Below are 24,207 nucleotides of genomic sequence, written 5' to 3'. Positions count from 1 at the left end.
GTAAGTTTCCTTGACTTCGGGGAACTTATAGATCAATAAACATAGATAGTTAATAAAGATATTTATCTCATAGCTTGAAATAAACACAAATATGAAAAGTACTTAGCATCTCTCTTAACTCATTTGGATTACAATTACATAACACCATAGATCAGAAGGATTAAATAATAAACATTTTTCACAGGTTTGGTGGCTAGGAAATCCAAGATTAAGGTGCAGACAGACTCCATATCCAGTGAGTTCCCCGACATCATTCACAGAATGTCATCTTTTTCCTGTGTTGTCACATGGCAGAAGGGTTGAGAGAATTCTCTAATGTCTCTTCATAACAATTTTATGACCTAGTCATTACGCAAAGGGCCCACCTCCAAACACTCCCACATTAAATAGGATTTAACTTATGCTTTCAGAGAGGGACAAAAACTTTAAGTCTATAGCAACATCCAAAAGTGAAGAAATAAATTACATATGTTTGAAAGAATCTTTTGATGAAGGTGAAAGAGGAGAGTGAAAAAACTGGCTTAAAGCTCAACATTCAAAAAGAAAAATCATGACATTCTGTTCCATCACTTCAAGGCAAATAAATGGGGAAACAGTGACAGACTTTATTTTCTTGGGCTCCAAAATCGCTGCAAACTATGACTGTAGTCATGAAATTTAAAAGACACTTGCTCCTTGAAAGAATAGCTATGACAAACATAGATGGCACATTGAAAAGATGATTTATTACTCTGCTGATAAAGTTCTGTATAATCAAAGCTATGATTTTTATAGTAGTCATGTACAGACGTGAGAGTTGGACCATAAAGAAGGGTGAGCACCAAAGAATTGATGCTTTCAAACTGTGGTGTTGGAGAAGAGTCCTGAGAGTCCCTTGGACAGCAAGGAGATCCAACCAGTCCATCTGAAAGGAAATCAACCCTCAATATTCATTGGAAGGACTAAAGCTGAAGCTGAAACCCCCATACTTTGACCACCTGATGCGAAAAACTGACTCATTGGAAAAGAACCTGATGCTGGGAAAGATTGAAGGCAGGAGGAGAAGGGATGACAGAGGATGAGATGGTTGGACGGCATCACCAACTCGACGGACATAAATTTGAGCAAGCTCTAGAACTTAGTGATGGACAGGGAGGACTGGTGTGCTGCGGTCCATAGAGTTGCAAAGAATTGAACACAACTTAGTGACTGAACAATAGCAAGAAACCCAAATACTTGATTTTATTTGGTCAATAGCATTGGTTTGTGAAGACTTTGAGATTAAAAAAAAAAAACTCCATGTAAACGGGGTAAAAATCAGGATACGAGGCTGCTTATAGGCTGATTTACTAGTGAAAAGCACACACTGCACCGTATCGTTGCTGCTGCTGCTGCTAAGTCGCATCAGTTGGGTCCGACCCAGTGCGACCCCATAGAAGGCAGCCCACCAGGCTCCCCCATCCCTCGGATTCTCCAGGCAAGAACCCTGGAGTGGGTTGCCATTGCCTTCAATGCATGAAAGTGAAGTCACTGAGTCGTGTCCAACTCTTTGTGACCCCATGGACTGAAGCCTACCAGGCTCCTCCGTCCATGGGATTTTCCAGGCAAGAGTACTGGAGTGGGGTGCCCTTGCCTTCTCTGGCACCGTATCGTTAGGTCCTCATAAATCTAGGTTGAATAAAGGAGGCAGAATAATAAGCTTCTTTGATCACATGCTTCTGACCATACTCAGTTAAGCTCAGTTCAGTTGCTCAGTCATGCCCAGCTCTTTGCGACCCCATGAATAGCAGCACTCCAGGCCTCCCTGTCCATCACCAACTCCCGGAGTTTACTCAAACCCATGTCCATCAAGTCGGTAATGCCATCCAGCCATCTCATCCTCTGTCGCCCCCTTCTCCTCCTGCCCCCAATCCCTCCCAGCATCAGGGTCTTTTCCAATCAGTCGACTCATCGCATGAGGTGGGCAAAGTATTGGAGTACATACTAGAGGCAGATAATATTTTCTTTCAAGCCTGATTCAGTGGAGGATTCTATGAATGCTGTTTCTGTCAAATAAAACAATATACCCTGGCTTCTTTACTACTTAGTAATCTGTGTTTCATTGATAAGAGTGCTAAGAATGACATATCTTGTCAGCATCTTTCTTAACAGTGATATCCCCCAAAATATCTGGTGTCAAGTTCCGTAGTGCATATATGAAAGGCATGGATCATAGAATATGATAAATTTACACACAGAAGGCTGAGCCTGAATCTCAAAGGTTATGGAACCACCATATGCAAAAAAGGAAAAAAGAATATTGGGGGAAAAAATCAGAGTTTTTTTTCCCAGGTATTTTAAACTATCTGGGAAAGTGAATGGCTCATTTTCAAGAAAATGTAACTCCAAACAAAGATGTTAAACTTGAGGAAATAATATGAATACCCAACTGAAAAATAAGTAAGATTTGGTTATTTTTTGGCATAAAACTAGTTCCTTCAGGTTATTTTTACAAACATAGCATCCTTATTAATACTACAACTCTGAAACATTCCCTAATCTTACCATGCTAAGCAAAAGAAAAATAATATATATAAAGTATCTTGCAGATACTTGTGTGTGGTGGGACAAACCAAAATTTTCTATCATATATTTAAAATTTTTTTCTGAATTCTGTAATGAGCTCTATTAATTCTTAAAAAGATTGCATTAAGAGAGAAAAATGAGAAAATATTTCCCTGATTAAATAAATTTACAGTATTAGTTTTAGCTTAACTCATCATGTAGAACATATAGCTGTAATCTCAATAAAGATATTTATACCCTAAAAGTATACATACTTTCCACAAGAAATTGTGGAAATCATAAAAATGTATTTCAAACTAAATATATAATTTGAACTAATAATATGAAAGCATTATATATATATGTATATATATTATGATCACTGGACCTATTTAAATAAAAAATGTTTTTCATCACAACCAAGTTATTCAATCTAAGGAGACATTTACTACAGTTAAAAGAAATCACAAGTGACTTTCCTGGGAAAGAGCGTTTCTTCAAGAAAAAGATACATTCCCTTGCTGCCTCATTTTCGTCTTCTGTTCCATAGCTTTTTCATGGCATTTTGCATCTCTCCATTTCTCAGGGTATAGATCAGAGGGTTCAACATAGGGGTGATGATGGTATAAAACACTGCCAAGTATTTATCAATGGGTAAGGTGGAAGGAGGTCTCACATACAGAAAAATACAGGGCACGAAGAAGAGGACCACCACAGTGAGGTGGGAGCCACAGGTGGACCAGGCTCTGCGCCTCCCTTCCCGACTGAGATCCTTCAGGGAGCGCAGGATGACCCCGTAGGAGAGGAGCAGGAGCGTGAAGAGGACCACGCATGTTACCCCGTCACTGGCCAGCACCGTGAGGGCAATGATGCGGGTGTCAGTGCACGCGAGCTTTAACAAGGGGTACATGTCACAGACGAAGTGGTCAGTGACATTGGGGCCACAGAAGGGGAGACTGTAAACAAAGAGAATATGGACAACAGCGTGTACAAACCCACCAGCCCAGGGCAACAGCAGCAGCAGAACACGCACTCGCTGATTCATGACTGTCAGATCATGCAAGGGCTTGCAGACGGCCACGCAGCGGTCATAGGCCATGACCGCCAGGAGTAAAATCTCGGCACCACCAAATAAGCGCTCCGTAAAAAGCTGGGTCATGCAAGCTCGAAATGAAATGGTTTTCCTCTCGTAGAGTAAGTCTACAATCACATTTGGGGTGACCGTAGTAGCGTAAAGAGCATCCATAAGCGATAAGTAGCCAAGAAAGGAGTACGTGGGGACGTCGAGGGCTGCGCTGAGCACCACAGTCAGGGCGGTGAGCAGGTCGCCGCCCACCGTCACGGTGTAGGTGAGCGAGGGCGTGACTAATAACGCTTCCTGACCCTGGGGCTCTGAGTGAGCCCAAGAGGACACACTCAGTTACACTGCTCCTTGCTTCCATAGCTGCTTCTAAACGCTCTTTCAGAGCTCAGGCAAAATTACCTGCAAATGTAGTTAGTATTGATATGACTGACTTCTCCACATCTTAAGATAATTTGTTCAGTCATTGAACAAATAAGCTATCTGGTTTATTATGCTCTGGTATTTTTCAGATATTATAATACAAGGCATATTGAAATGTTGTCCCTAAACTCGGCACTCTTACACACTAACAGGAAGGCAAGTAATTAGAGATATATGTGGGAGAAGGACTCAATATTAAAGAAATGAATTGCCACAACTAGCTTTCCTTCTGGAAGTTAATTAAATTGTACATAAGCTAATATCTTATATAAAAATAAAAATTGATTGAAGGTTTAATAAAAAGGTAAAGCAAGATTTACTTCATATTTATTTTTCAGTTTTTAAAAAAGAAAGTTACTTTCTATACTATAGGAGTGGAAGAATCTTCTTAACCAATCACTAAATCCCCAATGGACATATTTGATAATTTCAAATTATTTAAAGAATTTAGGAAATGCTACCAAAACACAAATAGACAAAGTTAGCTTGAAGAAAGATTTACATGTTAGAGGATATGCACAGAGTTAGTATCTAAAATTGAAAAAGATCTCCAAGCAATTAAATAATAAAAAATAAAATTATAAAATAAATTAAAATATTAACTAACAATTAAAGGAATAATACCCCTGAAAGACCAACAAACATATAATATGATGCTGAAGCTCACCTCTAAACAGAAAATTAGTTCTTCAAGTCACAGTTTTCTTACCATAGTATTTGCTTGATTTCTTGAAAATTAAATCAGTCAAGGTCTGCAGGTGCTATCTCATTTTTTTAATATTTTCTAACAGATTGGCAGGCTGTGTTTAGAGAACTTATAAATTGAAGCTATGATCAGATTTACAAATATCTGCTCATGAAAATATCCTCAAATCATTACTCTTGAAAATAATTTCTAAGTATAGTTTATCTTTGAGTAGGATAACTTATTCCAGATTATTAGAATATGAAATTATCCAAAAAGAATACTACAGTCAATCTTCACATACTAAATAATCACAAAGGATTCCTAACATGGTTGATGAAGAAAATTACAAAGGAAAGCTTCAAAGATTAATTCTCATCCCATCAAGTGCTCTTGCAAAATGTGAAGTCTCCTTCAGAATGTTGTCTCTAAATACACTTCTTGGGTCACCTGCATAAGCAGAGCTCCACTTGGTCCATGTTCTGGGCTCCGGTACCTTCTTTCTTGTCCTCCATGCACCGATGCCTTCTCTGGGAACATGGGAAGCAAGATATAGGCAGCATCACTAGACCTTGAACTGGTTCCATGTGACCAACTCTCCGTGCTTTCAGGAAAACTGATTCATCTCAGTCCTTCATCTCAGTTCATTTCAAGTTGTTAGGATTTTCAAAATGAATATGAATGCCCTTTTACCTAAGGAACTCTGAATCTTGATTGTGAAAGGAGAATACAAATTTTCACTGTTGGCAGGATTTATCCTGATAACAAACAAATGTTAAATCAACATTTTAATCAGAGAGAAAGAAAACTCAAATTGTGTAAGAATTTGCTGTTTGTGTTTTACAACAATAGAAGTAAAATTGTGAAATAACCTTTGTGACATTTTAATTCTGAATCACTTATTCTGTCCTATCTTCATGCAGTGTTGATGAACTCTGTGTTTCCTGAAGGATGGAGAATAATTTCACATATATACATTATCACGTTTTGAGTCCATCATTTCAATTTGAGAAGAAAGCTCTCATGAAATTACTGCTACAGGCACCTCAAGTCAGGGCAAAGGACTGTACATAATTCATCTACATTTAAGTTCAGCAGATACAATGGATAAAGCATTCAGTTGGTGCATCTCCATGGATGAGTCTCAGCTAATTAAATACATTGGGACCTTAGTCATAATTTTGCAGGTAGACTCCTTATCTCCAGAGATGTCACCAGAATAATCACTGTTAGCATGACTTATACATACCTGTCCTCTGGGGGAAAACCATAGGAAACAGCTTGAAGTCATATCACCAAAATGGAAAAGTTCAGTCTGGGCAGAAATGAAATTTATGATAAATTTCCTATTTAAATCATGTCTTTCAAATAAGCAAATATTTTTTAACTTTAAACTTTATCTTTGAAGATGATACCCAAAGTGATTTCCAAATATTATGAATATCAATTTCAGAACAAGTCATTTAGCATTTATTTCAAATGCAGATAGAGGCTGTCACATAATTTCAGACAGGCAAGTTGATAGAATCTGTGCAAGTATCAGAGTGGGGAAGGAGAAAATGTTTGTGGGACTAGTCCATTCATCTCAGAACGCTCATGGGACATTCACCAAAGTAGAAATACCCTAGGCCGGTGGTCTCCAACCTTTTTGGCACTAGCCTGGCACCAGGGACCGGTTTCATGGAAGACAATTTTTCCATAGACTGTTGGTGGAAGGTAGGGGAAAGGATGGTTTCTGGGTGACTGAAGTGCATGACATTTGTTGCACTCCTGTGAGCATCTAATGCTACCACTGAGCTGACAGGTGGAGCTCAAGTAGTCATGTCAGTGATGGGAGCAGCAGTAAGTACAGGTGAATTTTTGCTCACCTGCCTGCCACTCACCTCCTGCTGTGAGGCCTGGTTTCTCACAAGCCATGGATTGGGGGTTGAGGGCCTCTACTCTAGGCGATGACACAAGTTGCAATACATTTTTAAGGACTTAAATCATATATTATATATACACATATATATTTGTGTGTGTGTGTGTGTGTGTGTACACACATATATGGCATCCCAGCTATGGCTAGTGATAAAGAATCCACCTATCAATGTAGGAGATGTAAGAGATCTGAGTTTGATCCTTGTCTCTGGAAGATCTCCTGGAGTGAGAAATGGCAACCAGTTCCAGTATTCGTGCCTGGAAAATTGCATGGGCAGAGGAGCCTGGAAGGCTACAGTTCAGGGTAGCAAAAGAGTTGGAAATGGCTGAGCATCTGCACCTACAGTTGCATATATATACATATATATATATATATATATATATATATACGTATATATATATATATATATATATATATATATGCCACCAGGGGATCCCCATATACATATCAAAATAATGTAACTCAACTAAAAATTGAGAACAGAAACATAACATTTTCCAACTGTTTATAATTAAGCAACAAGAGCCTAAAATTATCAGTAAACATTTTCAAAGAAATATTGTCAACAGAAAGATAATGATGCATATGTAAATAATAGCTATATGAAATAAATGTATAAAAAGTGCATCTATCAAAAGTACCTATGAGAATTATTTATACAAAAACTTACACATATAAATATATACAAAGGAATATATAATACAATACAATGTAATATGTATAAACAAGTGCTCGGGGCTGGTGCACTGGGATGACCCAGAGGGATGGGATGGGGAGGGAGGTGGGAGGGGAGTTCGGGATGGGGAACACATGTAAATCCATGGCTGATTCATGTTAATGTATGGCAAAAACCACTACAATATTGTAAAGTGATTAGCTTCCAACTAATAAAAATAAATGGGAAAAAAAATATAAGGGCCTATTTTAAAGTAAAAAAAAAATTAATCAGATGCAGCTCAAAGAGTGCTTATAGAGAGAATTCTATAGCTTTAAATGCAGATATTAGAAAACAATAAATAAGGGGTAAAATAAGCTTCTGTCTTGATGCTAAAAAAGGAAATTTAATATAAACCCAAAGAACACTGTAGGATAGAAACAGCATTGAGAAGACAAACATCATCAAAAGAGTAATTGACATAAAATAAATAATCCATTTAAACCCACTGGCTCTTTTTTTTGTTGTTGTTGTTGACAACGTAATGTCTCTGCTTTTTTTTTTTTTTTTTTTCCAGTGGGTTTTGACATACATTGATATGAATCAGCCATAGAGTTACACGTATTCCCCATCCCGGTCCCCCATCCCACCTCCCTCTCCACCCGACTCTTCTGGGTCTTCCCAGCCCACCAGGCCCGAGCACTTGACTCATGCATCCCACCTGGGCTGGTGGTCTGTTTCACCACAGATAATATACATGCTGTTCTTTCAAAACATCCCACCCCCCTCACCTTGTCCCACAGAGTTCAAAAGTCTGTTCTGTACTTCTGCGTCTCTTCTTCTGCCCTGCATATAGGGTTATCGTTACCATCTTTCTAAATCCCATATATATGTGTTAGTATGCTGTAACATTCTTTATCTTTCTGGCTTACTTCACTCTGTATAATGGGCTCCAGTTTCATCCATCTCATTAGAACTGATTCAAATGAATTCTTTTTAATGGCTGAGTAATATTCCATGGTGTATATGTACCACAGCTTCCTTATCCATTCGTCTGCTGATGGGCATCTAGGTTGCTTCCATGTCCTGGCTATTATAAACAGTGCTGCGATGAACATTGGGAGGCACGTGTCTCTTTCAGATCTGGTTTCCTCGGTGTGTATGCCCAGAAGTGGTATTGCTGGGTCATATGGCAGTTCTATTTCCAGTTTTTTAAGGAATCTCCAAACTCTTCTCCATAGCGGCTGTACTAGCTTGCATTCCCACCAACAGTGTAAGAGGGTTCCCTTTTCTCCACACCCTCTCCAGCATTTGTTGCTTGTAGACTTTTGGATAGCAGCCATCCTGACTGGCGTGTAATGGTACCTCATTGTGGTTTTGATTTGCATTTCTCTGATAATGAGTGATGTTGAGCATCTTTTCATGTGTTTGTTAGCCATTTGTATGTCTTCTTTGGAGAAATGTCTGTTTAGTTCTTTGGCCCATTTTTTGATTGGGTCATTTATTTTTCTGGAATTGAGCTTCAGGAGTTGCTTGTATATTTTTGAGATTAATCCTTTGTCTGTTTCCTCATTTGCTATTATTTTCTCCCAATCTGAGGGCTGTCTTTTCACCTTACTTATAGTTTCCTTTGTTGTGATAACCAAATGATGCAGGGGCTTACAGATCGCCATACTATGGTCATAGGCCATGAGCAATAGAAGGGTGATCTCTGGTTCACCAAAAAGAAAAAGTGCCCAGTAAAATACTATGTCATGCAAATTTCAAAGGCTCTGATACATTCCCCAGAGGTCAAGTCTGAATTAAATCAGATTGAAACAAAAGAGGAATAAGTTAGGTCTAAAAATGATAAGCTAGTAAAACAAAAAATAATACTTTATCAAATTCAGGGTCTTACTGACAGTTATGGTCATGGCAATGTGTATGTTGTACACCACTGTCAAAATACAGAAGAGCCAGGCAAAACTAAAAGGATTTTCTGCCCTTTTGAGTTCTATGTGAGGCCCAGAAGGTGAAATCAGTTACATTGTTCCTCTAGTCTGCATAGGAGCTGAGTTCACGTATTAGAAGCAGTTAAGTTATAAAACAAGGGAGACAAGTTTTAAATGTATTATACGTTAATCTTTTTATTTTTACATCCAATTAAAACATTGTGTTTGGAGTACCAATCTGTGTCCAGAGGGGCACAGACATCGTGATGAGTAAGTTTAAAAAGGCCTAGTTCCCTGCCCTCAGTGATACGACATACAAAGATGCATCAGACAATTCCAGACCAATGGAAGAAGTGCTGTGATAAAAATCTGGACAAAATACTAAGGATTGCAGCATAAGAATGTATCTACCAAACTGGAACAGGAGACATCATCCCTGAAAAAGCAGTGTTTCAGTTGCCAATTAAAGGAAATGAGGTTGAATAAACATGGATGACAAGGGAATTCCGTGGAAATATGCCCCATAAAGTCATGAAGGCATAGTTATAGAAACACACTTAAATGAATTTACACGTTAGGTGTGAGTAGATGGAAATATGAATAGAAGGTCGCTGCCTTGGATTGCCTCAAAACCCACTGAGAAGCCTCTCTGAGGGTCTTTAGTTTGATGATCCTCATTTCCTGACCCGTAAGGACCAATGTTATGTCCCCAACCCCGGCATCTACCCTTATTTTCACATTTTTCTATTCAGTACATCCAGTTTTGGATACCTGCGGTTAGATATCAATTTAGTACATTTACTACAAAAGTTAACATCGCCCACATTATAAAAGGTGCACCCAGTCTTGTTAAATGGCATCCACTCAGCCTCATTGCTCACATGTTAAATCTCAGTGTCTTCACTGCCTTATTGACCTCCTCTCACTTATTCATAGCTTTAGTAAATCCTGTTGTCCTTAGTTTGAAAATTCATCACAAATTCGATCATTTTCTACCACATATCAACCCCGTTTCTTTTTTGGCCACTGCAAAAGCCTCCAGTCAAGTATGTCCTCTTCTAATCTGGCCTCTACCAGCTTGGTATCCTGAAGCAATTCAAGTTATTCTTTCTCAGTCTTGTCCTGATTGTATCCCTTCACTGCTCAAATCTCCCACAGTGAATTGCAATCATGTACCCAATTTAATGTATCACTTTTTCTGTTTACTGTAACAAAAATGGGAATCTCTATTTTTTATTTGAATAATCTGAGGCTTAAAGCATCCTTTAATTTTCAGAAGATTAAATATTTTAAGTGATAAAATAAGAACTGGAATCAAAGTTTAATTTATTTCAAAATAATTTAATTTCTTACATAATAAAGTTACACAATTTTGAAATCTGATTCCCAATATCAGTTGCTTTTGTCAACTTTAGGAGGCTTGCTGTGATGTGATTTGGCAGAATTCATCTTTAATCTAGGATGACAAGAAAATGTGACAGACTTCATTATTACTTGAAGAAATATTTTATTTCATTTAGTGGTCTCTCTCTTTTCTCCCAGGAGTCTTCTGGTTCTTCAGACAGCTGTTCTTTTTGCACTGTCAATTATTTAAACAAAATTCAAAGTGCCCACAAAGAAACAAAGGTTTATCATGTTAGGATAATTTACGAAAAAAAAAATCCCTTTGAATCCTATGTTTCCCTAGGAAGATAGCAAATAGCCATTTCCCATGGAAACATATGTTAAGCAATTACTTTTCCAAGTAACTCCAAAGTAGAAAAAGCCACTCAACAGCTTACCCCTCACCTTGTCATGTTGGTGTGGCCAGACTAGATGACTTGAGATTTTGGGAGACATTCTCGCTCTTTTTTTTTCTGTTTTTTTCCTTTCTTTTGCACACTTCTTTAAGCCTAATGAGGGACTTCTCAAAAATGTATATCATTTCTTAAAAGAATATGCCTTTTTTCCCAAATAGAACTGAAGATTACTTTGCATTTTATCTATCCTATCCACACTGAAACTCCAATACTATGGCCACCTGATGCAAAGAAGTGACTCATTCGAAAAGACCCTGATGCTGGGGAAGACTGAAGGCAGGAGCAGAAGGGGACGACAGAGGATGAGATGGTTGGATGGCATCACCGACTCAATGGACATGAGTTTGAGTAAACTCCGAGGGTTGGTGATGGACAGGGAGGACTGGTGAGCTGCAGTCCATGGGGTCGCAAGGAGTCGGACATGACTGAGTGACTCAACTGAACTGAACCACACAGATCATTAAATCTTAGAACTGGACTCTGTCCAAGACTGATTCTTGGCTCAATTCAATTCACTGGAATTTTCCAGTAAATTTTTAAAGTATGTAAAAAACCACTAGTAAACCACATCACCTTTTAGGGTCAGAAAGATGTGACAGTGATTGTAAAACAAAATGGTTTATAATTATTTTCAGACTGCTGCCAGTTAAGAACAAAACAGCAGCCCAGCTGATTTGCTTCAGCAAAGCAATTTGTCATGTATTTTTCTACTTGTCATATGAAGTTTTTCTTTCTTTTTTATTAATATTTTAGTACTCAATCTATTCTTCCTTGATGTTTGGTCAATATATGAAATGCATAATCAATTCAGATATAACAAATATTTATCCAATCATTAAATTGTACTTAGACCATCTATTTGACTACACAAACCATGCTATGGCTGAGGACACCGCAAATAATAAAATGGAAAGTGTATAAAAGTTTCTTCTTGTATGGGTGTTATAGTCTTATAATAGATTTCATAACAAGGAAGGAGACAATAAGTAGTAAAGTGGGTGTAGTCTTTCAGTGTTTCAAGACCACAAATAGAGGACTGTGCCAGATACTAGAGGGAAAATTCTACTGTCAATAATATAATCAGAGATGACCTTTCCTGAAAGGTGTGTTTAAGGTAAGATCCAAAGAAGTGGATGTGGCTACCATCAGAAGCACTCTTTCTTAAGTAGAATTAAGTAAAAATCAATTTCAGAGATGAGTTTGTCTATATGTAGAAAACACTAAATATTTGGCAGAAATTATTATTGCAATGCTGTTATAAAAGTGATCAGAAAGTACATTCTTGTCTTGTTTCTGACCTTTATGGAAAAGCTTTCAATCTTCCAATGGTGAGTATGATGTGAACTGTAGTTGTATCATTTATGGCCTTAATTATGTTGATGTAATTTCCTTCAATACCTGATTTGTTTAGTTTTTTAAAATTATTATTATTATGAAAGGATGTAGAATTTCCACACTATCAATGAACAACACAAAGAAGAAATTAAGAAACCAATTCCACTGACAGCAGCATTAATAAGAATAAAATATTTGGATAAATTTAAGCAAGGAGGCAGAGCACTTAAGCAAGGAAAACTCCAAAATATTGCCAAAAAATACTAGAGAAGACACATGTAAATGGAAATACATTCATGAGCTAGAATTTTTAATATTACTAAGACAAAATTAAAAGATACTTGCTTCTTGGAAGAAAAGCTATGACAAACCTAGACAGTGTATTAAAAATTGAGACATCACTTTGCCAACAAAGGTCTATATGGTCAAAGCTGTGTTATTTCCAGTAGTCATGTACAGTTGTGAAAGATGGACTGTAAAGGAGGCTGTGCACCAAAGAACTGATGCTTTTGAACTGTGGTATTGCAGATGACTCTTGAGAGTCTCTTGGACTGCAAGGAAATTAAGCCAGTCAATCCTAAAGGGAATCAATCCTGAATATGCATTGGAAGGACTGATGCTGAAGCTGAACCTCCAATACTTTGGCCAACTGATGCAAACAGCCAAGTCATCAGAAAAGACCCTGATGCCGGGAAAGACTGAGGACAGGAGGAGCAGGGGGTGACTGAGGATGAGCTGGTTAGATAACATCACTGACTCAGTGGACAAAGTTTGAGCAAACTCCGGGAGACAGTAATTGACAGAAGAGCCTGGCATGCTTCAGTCCATGGGTTTGCAGAATCAGGCAAGACTTAACAACTGAACAACAACAAAAATTAAGATACCAAAATGACCTAAAATGATCTACAAATTCAATGTTATTTCTACAAAAACCTCAAAAAAATTTTGCAGAAATAGAAAAAGCCATCCTAAAATTCATATGAAATCTCAAGTGATTCCAAGTAGAAAGAACAATCATACTTCTTATTTTTAAAACATACAGTAAAGTTAAGGCTATCCCTGGCATACAGACATACATACATGGTGAAGCAGTCATGATTGGCAGAGTAGAAAGATCCTGAAATCATGCCCTCTTAAGGAAAGACCAAAATTATGACTAGGAGCCACTGCTGATGGGAATAACCTGACTAGCAGATCCTCTGTTATTAAAATACATAGAGTAAAAAAATAAAATAAAATACATAGAGTAGGAACCATGACAGGACAGAGAGCAGGGAGTGATACAGGGTAGAGTCCAGTCTCATACCTCAGGTTCGCAATAAACCTAGGGTGATAATCCAGTTGCAGACATTTTCCCAAAGAAGGAAATTGTTATGAACCCCACATAGTACTATTGTGAGGTGAGCAGAAGTAATGCAGCTTAGATTAGGAGTAGGCCTTCCTACCTGGTAAGATTATCAGGCCACCTGGATACAATCAATTAGCCAATTAGGACCAATTAGCTTTCACTTAATACTGACTGCTGTTTGCCAATTAGGAATGGGGCGGAAACCCCCAGGAAAGTCCCGCGCACGTGAAAGTATTGACCAATGAAATTGCTTTGCAACTTGTAACCAATCCGCTTAAACTAACTACCAACCACGCCTATAAATTTGTGTAACAGCTTGGGCTCGGGGCTCTCTGACCCGCACCACTGTGTTGGTTGTGGCAGAGGGCCCTGGCTCGAGTCAGTAATAAACTTCCGTTTCTGTGAGTTGCATTGTCTTGGAAGCCTTCTCTGTTCCCGCCTGGGGATTCCGACATCAGGCATAACATTTGGGAGCTCGTCTGGGATCCCTTGAGCGGGGGAAGAGAACACTTCCAGGACAGAGGGGAAGGATAGATAATAGCACCGGTGCTCAGGAAAACTCAGGGGGCCCGAAAACCCAGCGCTGTGTTGTCAGCTGTCTGTGTGTTTGTCTTTGGCTCTCCGTGTTTGTGTGTGTGCCAGCATTGACTCAGGCAGGACAGGAAAGTCCAGTGTAAATCCGCGGCCCTGCTGTGAAGCAGGAAGGTTTCTGGCACAGGAGAAAGCTTTCTGTGTTGTCGGCCGACGTTTGTCTGTCCGTGTGTTTGTCTTCGGCTCTCCGTGTTAGTCCGTGTTTGTGTGTGTGCCGGCATTGTCTCTGGTCTCGTTCCTACTCTTTTCAGGAGTTTCAGTGAACAGGCGAACGGTTGTGGGCGCAATTGATGAGTCCGGCCCAGGGCTACACTCTGGCAGAGTCTGAAGGCCCTACAATAAGTGAGCCTCAGTGACTAGAGCCCGACCAGGTGAAACTCTCCTTTCACTACGATTGTCAGCAGCTGTTACACCACAGAAGAATGGGAGCGAATTCTGGCTGAAGCACGGAAACGGGTCTCAGGGGCCGATGGGAGGCCAACCGCCCAGCCTCATCTCGTGGACGAGGGGTTTCCTCTGTTGCGGCCTAACTGGGATTTTGAGCGAGCGGAAGGTAGGGAGCGTCTCCGAGTGTACTGCCAGATTCTGATGACTGACCTGCGAGCCACAGCAAGAAAGCCGACAAATTTGGCAAAGGTAAATCTAGTAAGGCAAGAGCCCACTGAGAGCCCGGCAGCCCTCCTAGAGAGGCTGATGGAAGCTTTCCAGCAACATACACCTATGGACCCCCAGGCTGAGGAGTCACGCACTGCAGTTCTACTAGCGTTTGTAAATCAGGCAGCGCCAGATATTAGGAGGAAACTACAAAAGATAGAGGGATTGGGAGATCAGACGATACAGGATTTATTGAAAGCAGCTGAAAAGGTATTTTATAATAGGGAGACCCCAGAAGAAAGGGAAAAATGAATTCGACGGGAAGAAAGGGAATTAGCTGACAAGATCAGGAAGGAAGATAGAGAATATAGAACGAGGGAAAACCAGAAGAACCAGAGGGAGCTAGCCCAGATTCTTTTGGCAGGGATAAAAGCCAGAACAGAACTGAGGGAACCTCAAGACCCCTGGACGGGAGAAAAACAGAATCCAAAAAGGCAGGCCCTAAAGAAAGATCAGTGTGCCTACTGCAGAGAACAGGGGCACTGGAAAAACGCGTGCCCTAAGAGGGACCTGAGGAGAGGAACGACCCAGAGAGAGAGAATCTCCCCTGGAACTCGAGTTCTATATGCGGGGGAAGACAGTGACTAGGGGAGTCAAGACTCGGCACCCCTCCCTGAGTCCTGGGTATATGTTGGATAATTGCAGTCATGAGGAACTGGAAATTTCTGCTGAAGATTAACAATATTGCAGATACCAGAGCCCAGACCCCCCGCCAGGTGAGAGAGTTTCTGGGGACTGTTGGATATTGCAGATTGTGAATCCTGTGGTTTGGCCAAAGGATGGGCCCCAACCCTCATTGGCTACTCCCTGCAGGGGCTCTGCAAGTTTGGCTTTTATGAAGTACACCATGATGAACTTTGCCTGCTTTGAACTGTTGCCAATTCCGTGGTGTCTGTGTTGAATAAAGAGAAGAGTAGCAGTGCCTCTCAGGTCTTCAAGAGACTTGGATTTAGAGGTGTATGGAAGGGACTTTTGCCCGCATCATCATGATCGGCACTCTGACTGCGCTACAGTGGTTTATTTATGATTCTGTGAAGGTCTACTTCAGGCTCCCTCGCCCTCCTCCCCCTGAGATGCCAGAGTCTGTGAAGAAGGAGCTTGGGTACACTCAGTAGATAAATGAAAGCAAATATGGACTGAATCTGCGTGTTGATCAGTGATTGAGGAAAATACAACTGGATCCAGGCTTGCAAAGCATGCCAGCTGATGAGGACAGGGAAAAAGCAGCACACGGGAATGAGGTACCGAGGGGAAGAGCCAGGGCAACACTGGGAGATAGATTTCACTGAGGTAAGGCCAGGCAAGTACGGGTATCGCTATATGTTGGTTCTGGTAGATACCTTCTCGGGGTGAGTGGAAGCCTTCCCTGCTAACGGAGAGCTTAGAGGAGATAGTGCCTAGGTACGGGCTGCCAGTGACTATGGGCTCTGATAACGGACCTGCCTTTGTGAGTCAGGGGCTGGCCCAAGCTCTGGGGATGAAATGGAAATTACATTGTGAATATAATCCCCAGAGCTCAGGACAGGTTGAGAGAACAAAGTTGGCAATAGAGACTGGCGGGGACTGGGTGACCCTCCTTCCCTTCGCACACTTTCGGGCACGTAACACCCCTTATAAGCTGCCCTTTTGAGATTCTGTATGGAAGACCCCCTCCTGTGCATTAGAACCTAGATGGAAATGCCCTTATGTTGTTCCCCTTACCACTCCTAGTGCTGTCAAGTTCGACGGGATTGGACCCTGGGTTCACTGCAATCACGTGCGGCAAGCCACACCAGAAGAACAGGAAAAAGTGCGAGGAGAATGGAAGGCGAGTCCTCACCCGTCAAATCCTTTGAAACTGAAACTCGTCCACCGGGAGGTCTCCTAACTCTCCTGCTGATTGCAGGAGCTGGAGCTGTGTGACCTCTTGTGATGGGCCCCTGGAATGGGACGTAAGAAACAGAGATTTGATAGCCCCGAGTGTGGCGCAATCTGCAAGGCCAAGTACCTCAGATATGGGTGCAATTTAACCAAGCTTCACTATCTCTGCAAGGCCAAGGGCTTTCCTCCCTACGAGCCGCTGTAGATGACTTGATTTTTCTCCAACAGGGTAGGGTCTGCGAGGTTTCTCTGCGGACCATGCAAGAGTGGTAAGAGATTCCATCAGTCACTTAGAGAAGTCTTTGACTTCCTTGTCTGAGGTGGCCCTGATGAGAAAGAGAGAACGGGAAGCCCAGCAGATGGTTTGAGTCTTGGTTTCAGCACTCCCCCTGGCTGACTACCTTAACTTCCACCCTCCTGGGTCCACTTATAGTGTCAGTGGCCCAAGATGGAAAAGAGGAAGATTCCTCTACTTGAACAACAGATGGGGGGAATGTGAGGTGAGCAGAAGTAACGCAGCTTAGATTAAGAGTAGGACTTCCTACTTGGTAAGATTATCAGGCCACCAGGATACAACCAATTAGCCAATTAGGACCAATTAGCTTTCACTTAATACTGACTGCTGTTTGCCAATTAGGAAGTTAGGAATGGGGCGGAAACCCCCAGGAAAGTCCCGCCCGCATGAAAATATTGACCAATGAAATTGCTTTGCAAACTTGTAACCAATCCGCTTAAACCAACTACCAACCACGCCTATAAACTTGTGTAACAGCTTGGGCTCGGGGCTCTCTGACCCGCACCACTACGTTGGTTGCAGGCAGAGAGTCCTGGCTCGAGTCAGTAATAAACTTCCCTTTCTGTGAGTTGCATTGTCTTGGAGGCCTTCTCTGTTCCCGCTCGGGGATTCAGACATCGGGCATAACACTATTTAGCCCAGTACTCCTACACTGGGAAGTGATCTCCCCTATAATGTACAACTTTGTAAGCCAGTGGGGATTCCTTTTCAGAGAGCCAGGGGGCTTTGGAAAACAGTGACTTCAGCCTTAAAAGTCACATCCAGTCCAGTATGAAATAGAAATCTGAAAAGAGCTTGAGTCAGATCGAATTGCTCATAATGAACAGAGCATCCCAGACATATAAGAGAAAATTGAGCCTCACTTTGGGAACATAGACACTGGTCGCAACCGTTTTGGGTAGCTATCCTGTGATAATGACATGATGCTGGCAAGCATCATATTGAAACCCTCCCTCTAGCAATTCTGTGGTGGGTGCAAACCTCACTCACCAGCCAGGTGGCGCCAATGTTGAGAAGCCCCAGGGCAAGTTGCTAACAGAGCAAAGACAGAGCGCCACCCATCTGCCCTTAGACCCGCTACCTCGCTACCTCAGAACACCTTGAGTCCACACCTGACCTGGGACCCACCCACCAGGTAGCCAGCAGCAGCCCCACACCAGCCTCCTTTCCAATTTTTCGGGGGTGAAGTTTTCTATCACCTAATCTGGGGCTCTCTGACTCTTTCAAGATGATTATTACAACTGTGTCACATCGAACTACAGAATCCTTTCCATTATAAAGGATTCTAAAACATTGCTCATTCAGAAAAATAAGGACTAAATTCTTTCTCATTGCATAGCAATTAGTACTCTCAAATTTCTTGTTTTTGATTTAGAAATATTAGGGATTATAGCCTTCTTTCTTCTCCTAAATCCAAATGGATAAAATATCAGTTTACAATGTAGCTTGTCGATTACAACCTGCTTATTAATACAGTTGAGCACACTCTGGGAAGTCCCCTGAGAATGAAGTCTCTCAGTTTTACTGCATACGATCCTTACAGGTGGTGGGCCATGCTCTGTTCTTGGATGAACTTTGCTATCATTCTAAATTTACTCCATGGTCTTGCCTACTGTTTTAGATATGAGTTAAGGCAGTATTCTTCAATCTTTTTTTTTCCACTATTGCCTCTAAAAGGTGCTTTTTTGCTTTTGTAGATATTATATTCTCTTAATAACCTTCACTTCTAAAATAATCATACCATAAATATACTATCTATTCATGTGCTTTATGTACATCTATGTGTGTATATATATATATATATATATATATATATATATAGAGAGAGAGAGAGAGAGAGAGAGAGTAAAAAATGATCATCCCCTAAGAAACTACTTTTTTCTCATTGATAAAAGATATTATCCCCACTTCAAACACATGTTTTTAAATAATCTACTTTAAAAAAGTAATAGCATGTGTGATTATATTTGTATCAAAGTGAAATCCTAGGTGGGATTTACACAACTACACAGATATGTATCTAATTCTTCTCTCCTGTATCACACTCTTATAAAATGCCTTTTTTTAAATTTTCACCATTACTAACAAAATTATACTTTTCATTTATTTGTTTACTTGCTTATTATCCATCTATTCCCCCACTGGAATTTTACTTCCACATAAACACAGCCTTTGTTTGTATAATTCAACGGTGTATATGGAGCTCCCATAACTCTCTGGCACATTGTATTCACTGAACATTACTTTTTCCATTAACTAAAGAAGTCAAATTTTCCCAAAGTCCTTTTTTTATCAGCAATACATGTTAACACCATGAAACCCTTTTTTTCAATAATAAATGCTAACACTACAGTATAATAATGGAAGCATTCCAACAGAAACAGCACCTATTTAGCTCTTCAAGATTCTACCTCATGCCCAAACCAAGTATCAATTTCCTCAGTGACTGAGTTGCTCTACTTTCTTCTAAATATCTCTTTTACCCATGTGTTACTTCCTGTGAAATATGAAAACTGAATTTTATTTCTTGATCCAGTTACATCCCTCTTTTAATAAAACCCCTGAAGGGAAACATGGTTGCAGAAAAGAGACCATCAGATGCTTTTGTTTCACACAAGATTACCCCAAAGCATGCAAATAACTCAGGAAATGGAGTTCAACAGAGAGATGGAGAGAAGAAAGCCCCACCATCCAAAAAAATAAATAAATAAGGGAAGAATATCTCAAAGACAATTTTCACAGTGTGACCACGGGCATAGATTAGCACCGTGGGTATCCCCACTTTCTGAAAGTTCACCTTAGCCACATGACTTTTATGAAGGCCTACATTAGTACTTATTTTCACTAAATTATTTTTTAATCCAAAGGGGATTTTTCATTTTACTTAAAAAAATCATTTTAATATTACAGAGCTATTAAAAATATTTTTTCCATTTTCTAATAGAAGAACAGTTAATTTGCAACATTGTGTTAGATTCAATTGCTGAAAAAAGTGATTCAGTTATATATATATATATACATTTTTTCAGATTCCTTTCCATTGCAAGTAAACTTTGCCATAGTAATGTTTGTCTTTTGTAATAGTGAAGTGGCATAACTTGAACTTTCATGAAACGAATAAACTTTTACTGCTGAAATACACTGCTACATGTGAGACAAGTCTGCAACATATTTGACACCATCTTCATTTTTTATATTATTTCTTAAATTAATTTGTTTATTTGAATTGGAGGCTAATTACTTTACAATATTGTAGTGGCTTTTGCCATACTTTGACATGAATCAGCCATGGGTGTACATGTGTTCCACATCCTGAATCCCCCTCCCACCTCCCTCCCCATCCCATCCCTCTGGGTCATCCCAGTGCACCAGTTCTGAGCACCCTGTCTCATGCATCAGCCTGGACTGGTGATCTGTTTCACATATGATAATATACATGTTTCAATGCTATTTTCTCAAATCTTCCCACCCTCACCTTCTCCCACAAGGTCCAAAAAGACTGTTCTATACATCTGTGTCTCTTTTACTGTCTCGCATATGGGGTCATCATTACCATCTTTCTAAATTCCATATATATGTGTTAGTATACTGTATTGGTGTTTTTCTTTCTGTCTAACTTCACTCTGTATAATAGACTCCAGTTTCATCCACCTCATTAGAACTAATTCAAATGCATTTTTTATAATGGCCGAGTAATATTCCATGGTGTATATGTACCACAGCTTCCTTATCCATTCGTCTGCTGATGGGCATCTAGGTTGCTTCCATGTCCTGGCTATTGCAAACAGTGCTGCGATGAACATTGGGGTGCACGTGTCTGTTTCAGATCTGGTTTCCTTGGTGTGTATGCCCAGAAGTGGTATTGCTGGGTCATATGGCAGTTCTATTTCCAGTTTTTTAAGGAATCTCCAAACTCTTCTCCATAGCGGCTGTACTAGCTTGCATTCCCACCAACAGTGTAAGAGGGTTCCCTTTTCTCCACACCCTCTCCAGCATTTATTGCTTGTAGACTTTTGGATAGCAGTTATTCTGACTGGCGTGTAATGGTACCTCGTTGTGGTTTTGATTTGCATTTCTCTGATAATGAGTGATGTTGAGCATCTTTTCATGTGTTTGTTAGCCATCTGTATGTCTTCTTTGGAGAAATGTCTGCTTAGTTCTTTGACCCATTTTTTGATTGGGTTGTTTATTTTTCTGGAATTAAGCTGCAGGAGCTGCTTGTATATATTTTTGAGGTTAATTCTTTGTCAGTTGCTTCGTTTGCTATTATTTTCTCCCATTTTAAAGGCTTTTCACCTTGCTTATAGTTTCCTTTGTTGTGCAAAAGCTTAGGTCCCATTAATTAGGTCCCATTTGTTTATTTTTGCTTTTATTTCCATTACCCTGAGAGGTGGGTCATAGAGGATCCTCTGTGATTTATGTCAGAGAATGTTTTGCCTATGTTTTCTCTAGGAGTTTTATAGTTTCTGGTCTTACATTTAGATCTTTAATTCATTTTGAGTTTATTTGTGTATTTGACACCGTCTTCTTAAAGGACAAAGTGGATCATTAAGACTGCAGATAAATTTACCTATACACCTGGTGTGCTGCAATCCATGGGGTCATGCAGTCAGACACAACTGAGCGACTGAACTGAACTGAACTGATACACCTACACACACCACAGACAACCCTGTCTCATTTGAAAGCAGTAAGACTGGGTTTTAAAGACCTGGACTGGAAGCTTGTAGCTGAAACTTTTGAAAGGATGATATATCCCAGTGTAATAGTTCCTAACACACTAATGGAGGAAGGGCGTGTGAGGTGAGACAAGTAAATTAGTAAACCTCTCTTGGCTTCAGTTTGCTTCTGTAAAATGGGCGGAATAGGGCTTCCAGTTGTCTCCGTGGTAAAGAATTGGCTTGTCAATGCAGGAGGCACAGGTTCAATCTCTGGGTCAGGAAGATCCCTTGGAGAAGGGAATGGCTACCCACTCCAGTATTCTTGCCTGGGAAATCCCACGGACAGAGAAGCCTGGTGGGCTGCAGTCCATGGGGTTGCAAAAGAGCTGGACATGATTTAACAACTAAACAACAGCAACAAAATGGGGTTAAGGATAATGGAACCACCAGCTTAGTACATGACAAAATCAGCTGAAACAAAGATGCTTGACAGATAATATTAATAAAAGGTTCGATTAATGTAAGTATATGTATCAGATGTATAGATCTAGAGCTTTGGGATCTATCCATATGATTTTCTATTGAAATTTAATAAAAGATGCTTACCCTTCTAGTTTTGAATGGCTCCTCAAGTCTTGAGATATAAAAAGAAACATTTCCTTCATGTTCAAGGAAAGCTATGAGTCATGAAGATACTTTATAAAATAAGAGCAAATAAAGAATAATTTCAAAGTTTCTGGCTTAATTTTTGTGCGAAAAAAGAGAAATAGTTTCTGAGTTATTATTATCTCTTTTTCTAGGTGTTTCCTCTTGCTGATTTTTGAAAATTAATAGAAAATTCAACCCTGATTCTTAAACTTCCCCAACTCTCCCTGCCATGCATGTATCTAAGTGTATCTGTTCCTTACTGGCTAGACCATAGGCTATGCAAAAACAAGGTTTCTGACATGAAGGTCATATGAAAAAATCAGTTTCATCCAAGTAACTTATCTGAATAATGTTTAAAAATTAATAATAAGACACTGGAAGCATATACTCTACAATAAATAAACTAGGGGCTTATTGTTGATATTCTTCCCGTTGGCTATTCTGAAACTGTGAGTATGAATATACAAGTCTTGGCAAAGTATTTTAAAAAGTTGTCAAAATGCCTATTTTCTAGGCCATTTTGTCAATAATCTGCAAAATTTGCTAATTTACTTTCACAAGTTGCAGCATGTATAATCCTTCCTATATATGTATATAATCGTCACTTTCTTGGTATCATGGACAGCCTAAGTTACTCTCTCCTTCATCAGACTCCTCACGGCATTTTTCACCTCTGTGTTTCTCACTGTGTAAATAATAGGATTTAACATGGGACTGAGGATTGCAAATAACACAGTCACCCACTTGTCCACAGGGTACGTGGCCACAGGACGCGTGTAGGTGAACACACAAGGCAGAAAGAAGAGCACCACTACTGTAAAGTGGGCGCCACATGTAGAGAGGGCTCTGCGCCGTCCTTCGGAGCCATGGGATTTCAGGGAGCTCAGGATGGCTATGTAGGAGATGAGCAGCAGGGAAAAAATGAGCAAGCCCATGCCCCCGCTGTTGGCCGCCACCACCACTCCCAGCCTGTAGGTGGCGCTGCAGGCAAGCTCCAACAGCGAGAAGAAATCACACCTGAAGTGGTCGATGACGCTGGGACCACAGAAGGTCAAGTCCATGGTGAAAAGGATCTGCACTGAGGCATGCAGGACCCCCCCGACCCAGGCCACCACCACCAGGAGCTGGCAGAGCCCCTGCCGCATGACGGCCGTGTAGTGCAGAGGCTTGCAGATGGCCACGTAGCGGTCGTAGGCCATGACGGTGAGGATGATGACCTCTGATGCTGCCAGGAAGTGCTCCAAAAAGATCTGAGTCAGGCAGGCACCCCAAGAGATGGATCTCCTCTGGAACAGCAGGTCAGTGATCAGTTTAGGCGTGGTGACTGAGGTGAAGGAGGCATCTAATAAGGTCAAGTAAGTGAGAAAGAAGTACATGGGAGCAGAAAGCACAGGGCTGAGAGAGATGGTGATGACAATGAGCAGATTGGACAGAACAGTGAATAAAAAAATGAACAGAAAGACAATGAAGAGTATTTTCTGCAAGTGTGGATTCTGTGTGAGTCCCAGGAGAACAAATTCAGTCACATTGTTGGGAGGCCTGAGGACATCCATTCAGCAAGGAACAGCTTCCTGGGGCCTGACTTACCTACAAAGGAACAAAGAATCATACTCGTTAATCACCAAAGAATTGTGTTCTGACGTTTATAACAAAATAGTGCAATCACTGTAACTGTGGAGTATGCCCTTGACACTTTGTCCCAGTACTTGTTTCAATTTTTCCTTATTTCCTCCATAAAGCTTTCCATCTCTTCAGATACCTAGCACCAGTCACCTGTAAACCACCTGTAGGGCAAAT

At 40.4% G+C, this 24,207-nt stretch overlaps 2 protein-coding genes across 2 annotated transcripts; both read right to left on the bottom strand.

The window, feature by feature from the left end:
* Positions 1 to 3,049: 3,049 nt before the first annotated feature.
* On the bottom strand, positions 3,050 to 5,227 carry LOC136175313 (olfactory receptor 4A15-like). Its single transcript, XM_065945647.1, has 2 exons — positions 5,209 to 5,227; positions 3,050 to 3,915 (listed from the first exon to the last, which is right to left on the bottom strand). Exons 1-2 carry the CDS (start codon positions 5,225 to 5,227, stop codon positions 3,050 to 3,052), a joined length of 885 nt encoding a protein of 294 aa, XP_065801719.1.
* A 17,809-nt stretch (positions 5,228 to 23,036) lies between these two features.
* Positions 23,037 to 23,963, bottom strand: LOC136174701 (olfactory receptor 4C3D-like). The gene has a single exon (XM_065944883.1). It carries the CDS (start codon positions 23,961 to 23,963, stop codon positions 23,037 to 23,039), a length of 927 nt encoding a protein of 308 aa, XP_065800955.1.
* Positions 23,964 to 24,207: the final 244 nt, after the last annotated feature.

The sequence above is a fragment of the Muntiacus reevesi genome, chromosome 9 (genome assembly GCF_963930625.1).
Source record: "Muntiacus reevesi chromosome 9, mMunRee1.1, whole genome shotgun sequence".
In the NCBI taxonomy this organism is placed as follows: Eukaryota; Metazoa; Chordata; class Mammalia; order Artiodactyla; family Cervidae; genus Muntiacus; species Muntiacus reevesi.
Note: the sequence above shows the minus strand (reverse complement) of the source record. Positions and strands in the feature narration are given on the sequence as shown.

Coding starts and splice junctions, on each gene's coding strand:
- LOC136174701 (XM_065944883.1), bottom strand. CDS start 23,963: ATGGATGTCCTCAGGCCTCCCAACAATGTGACTGAATTTGTTCTCCTG.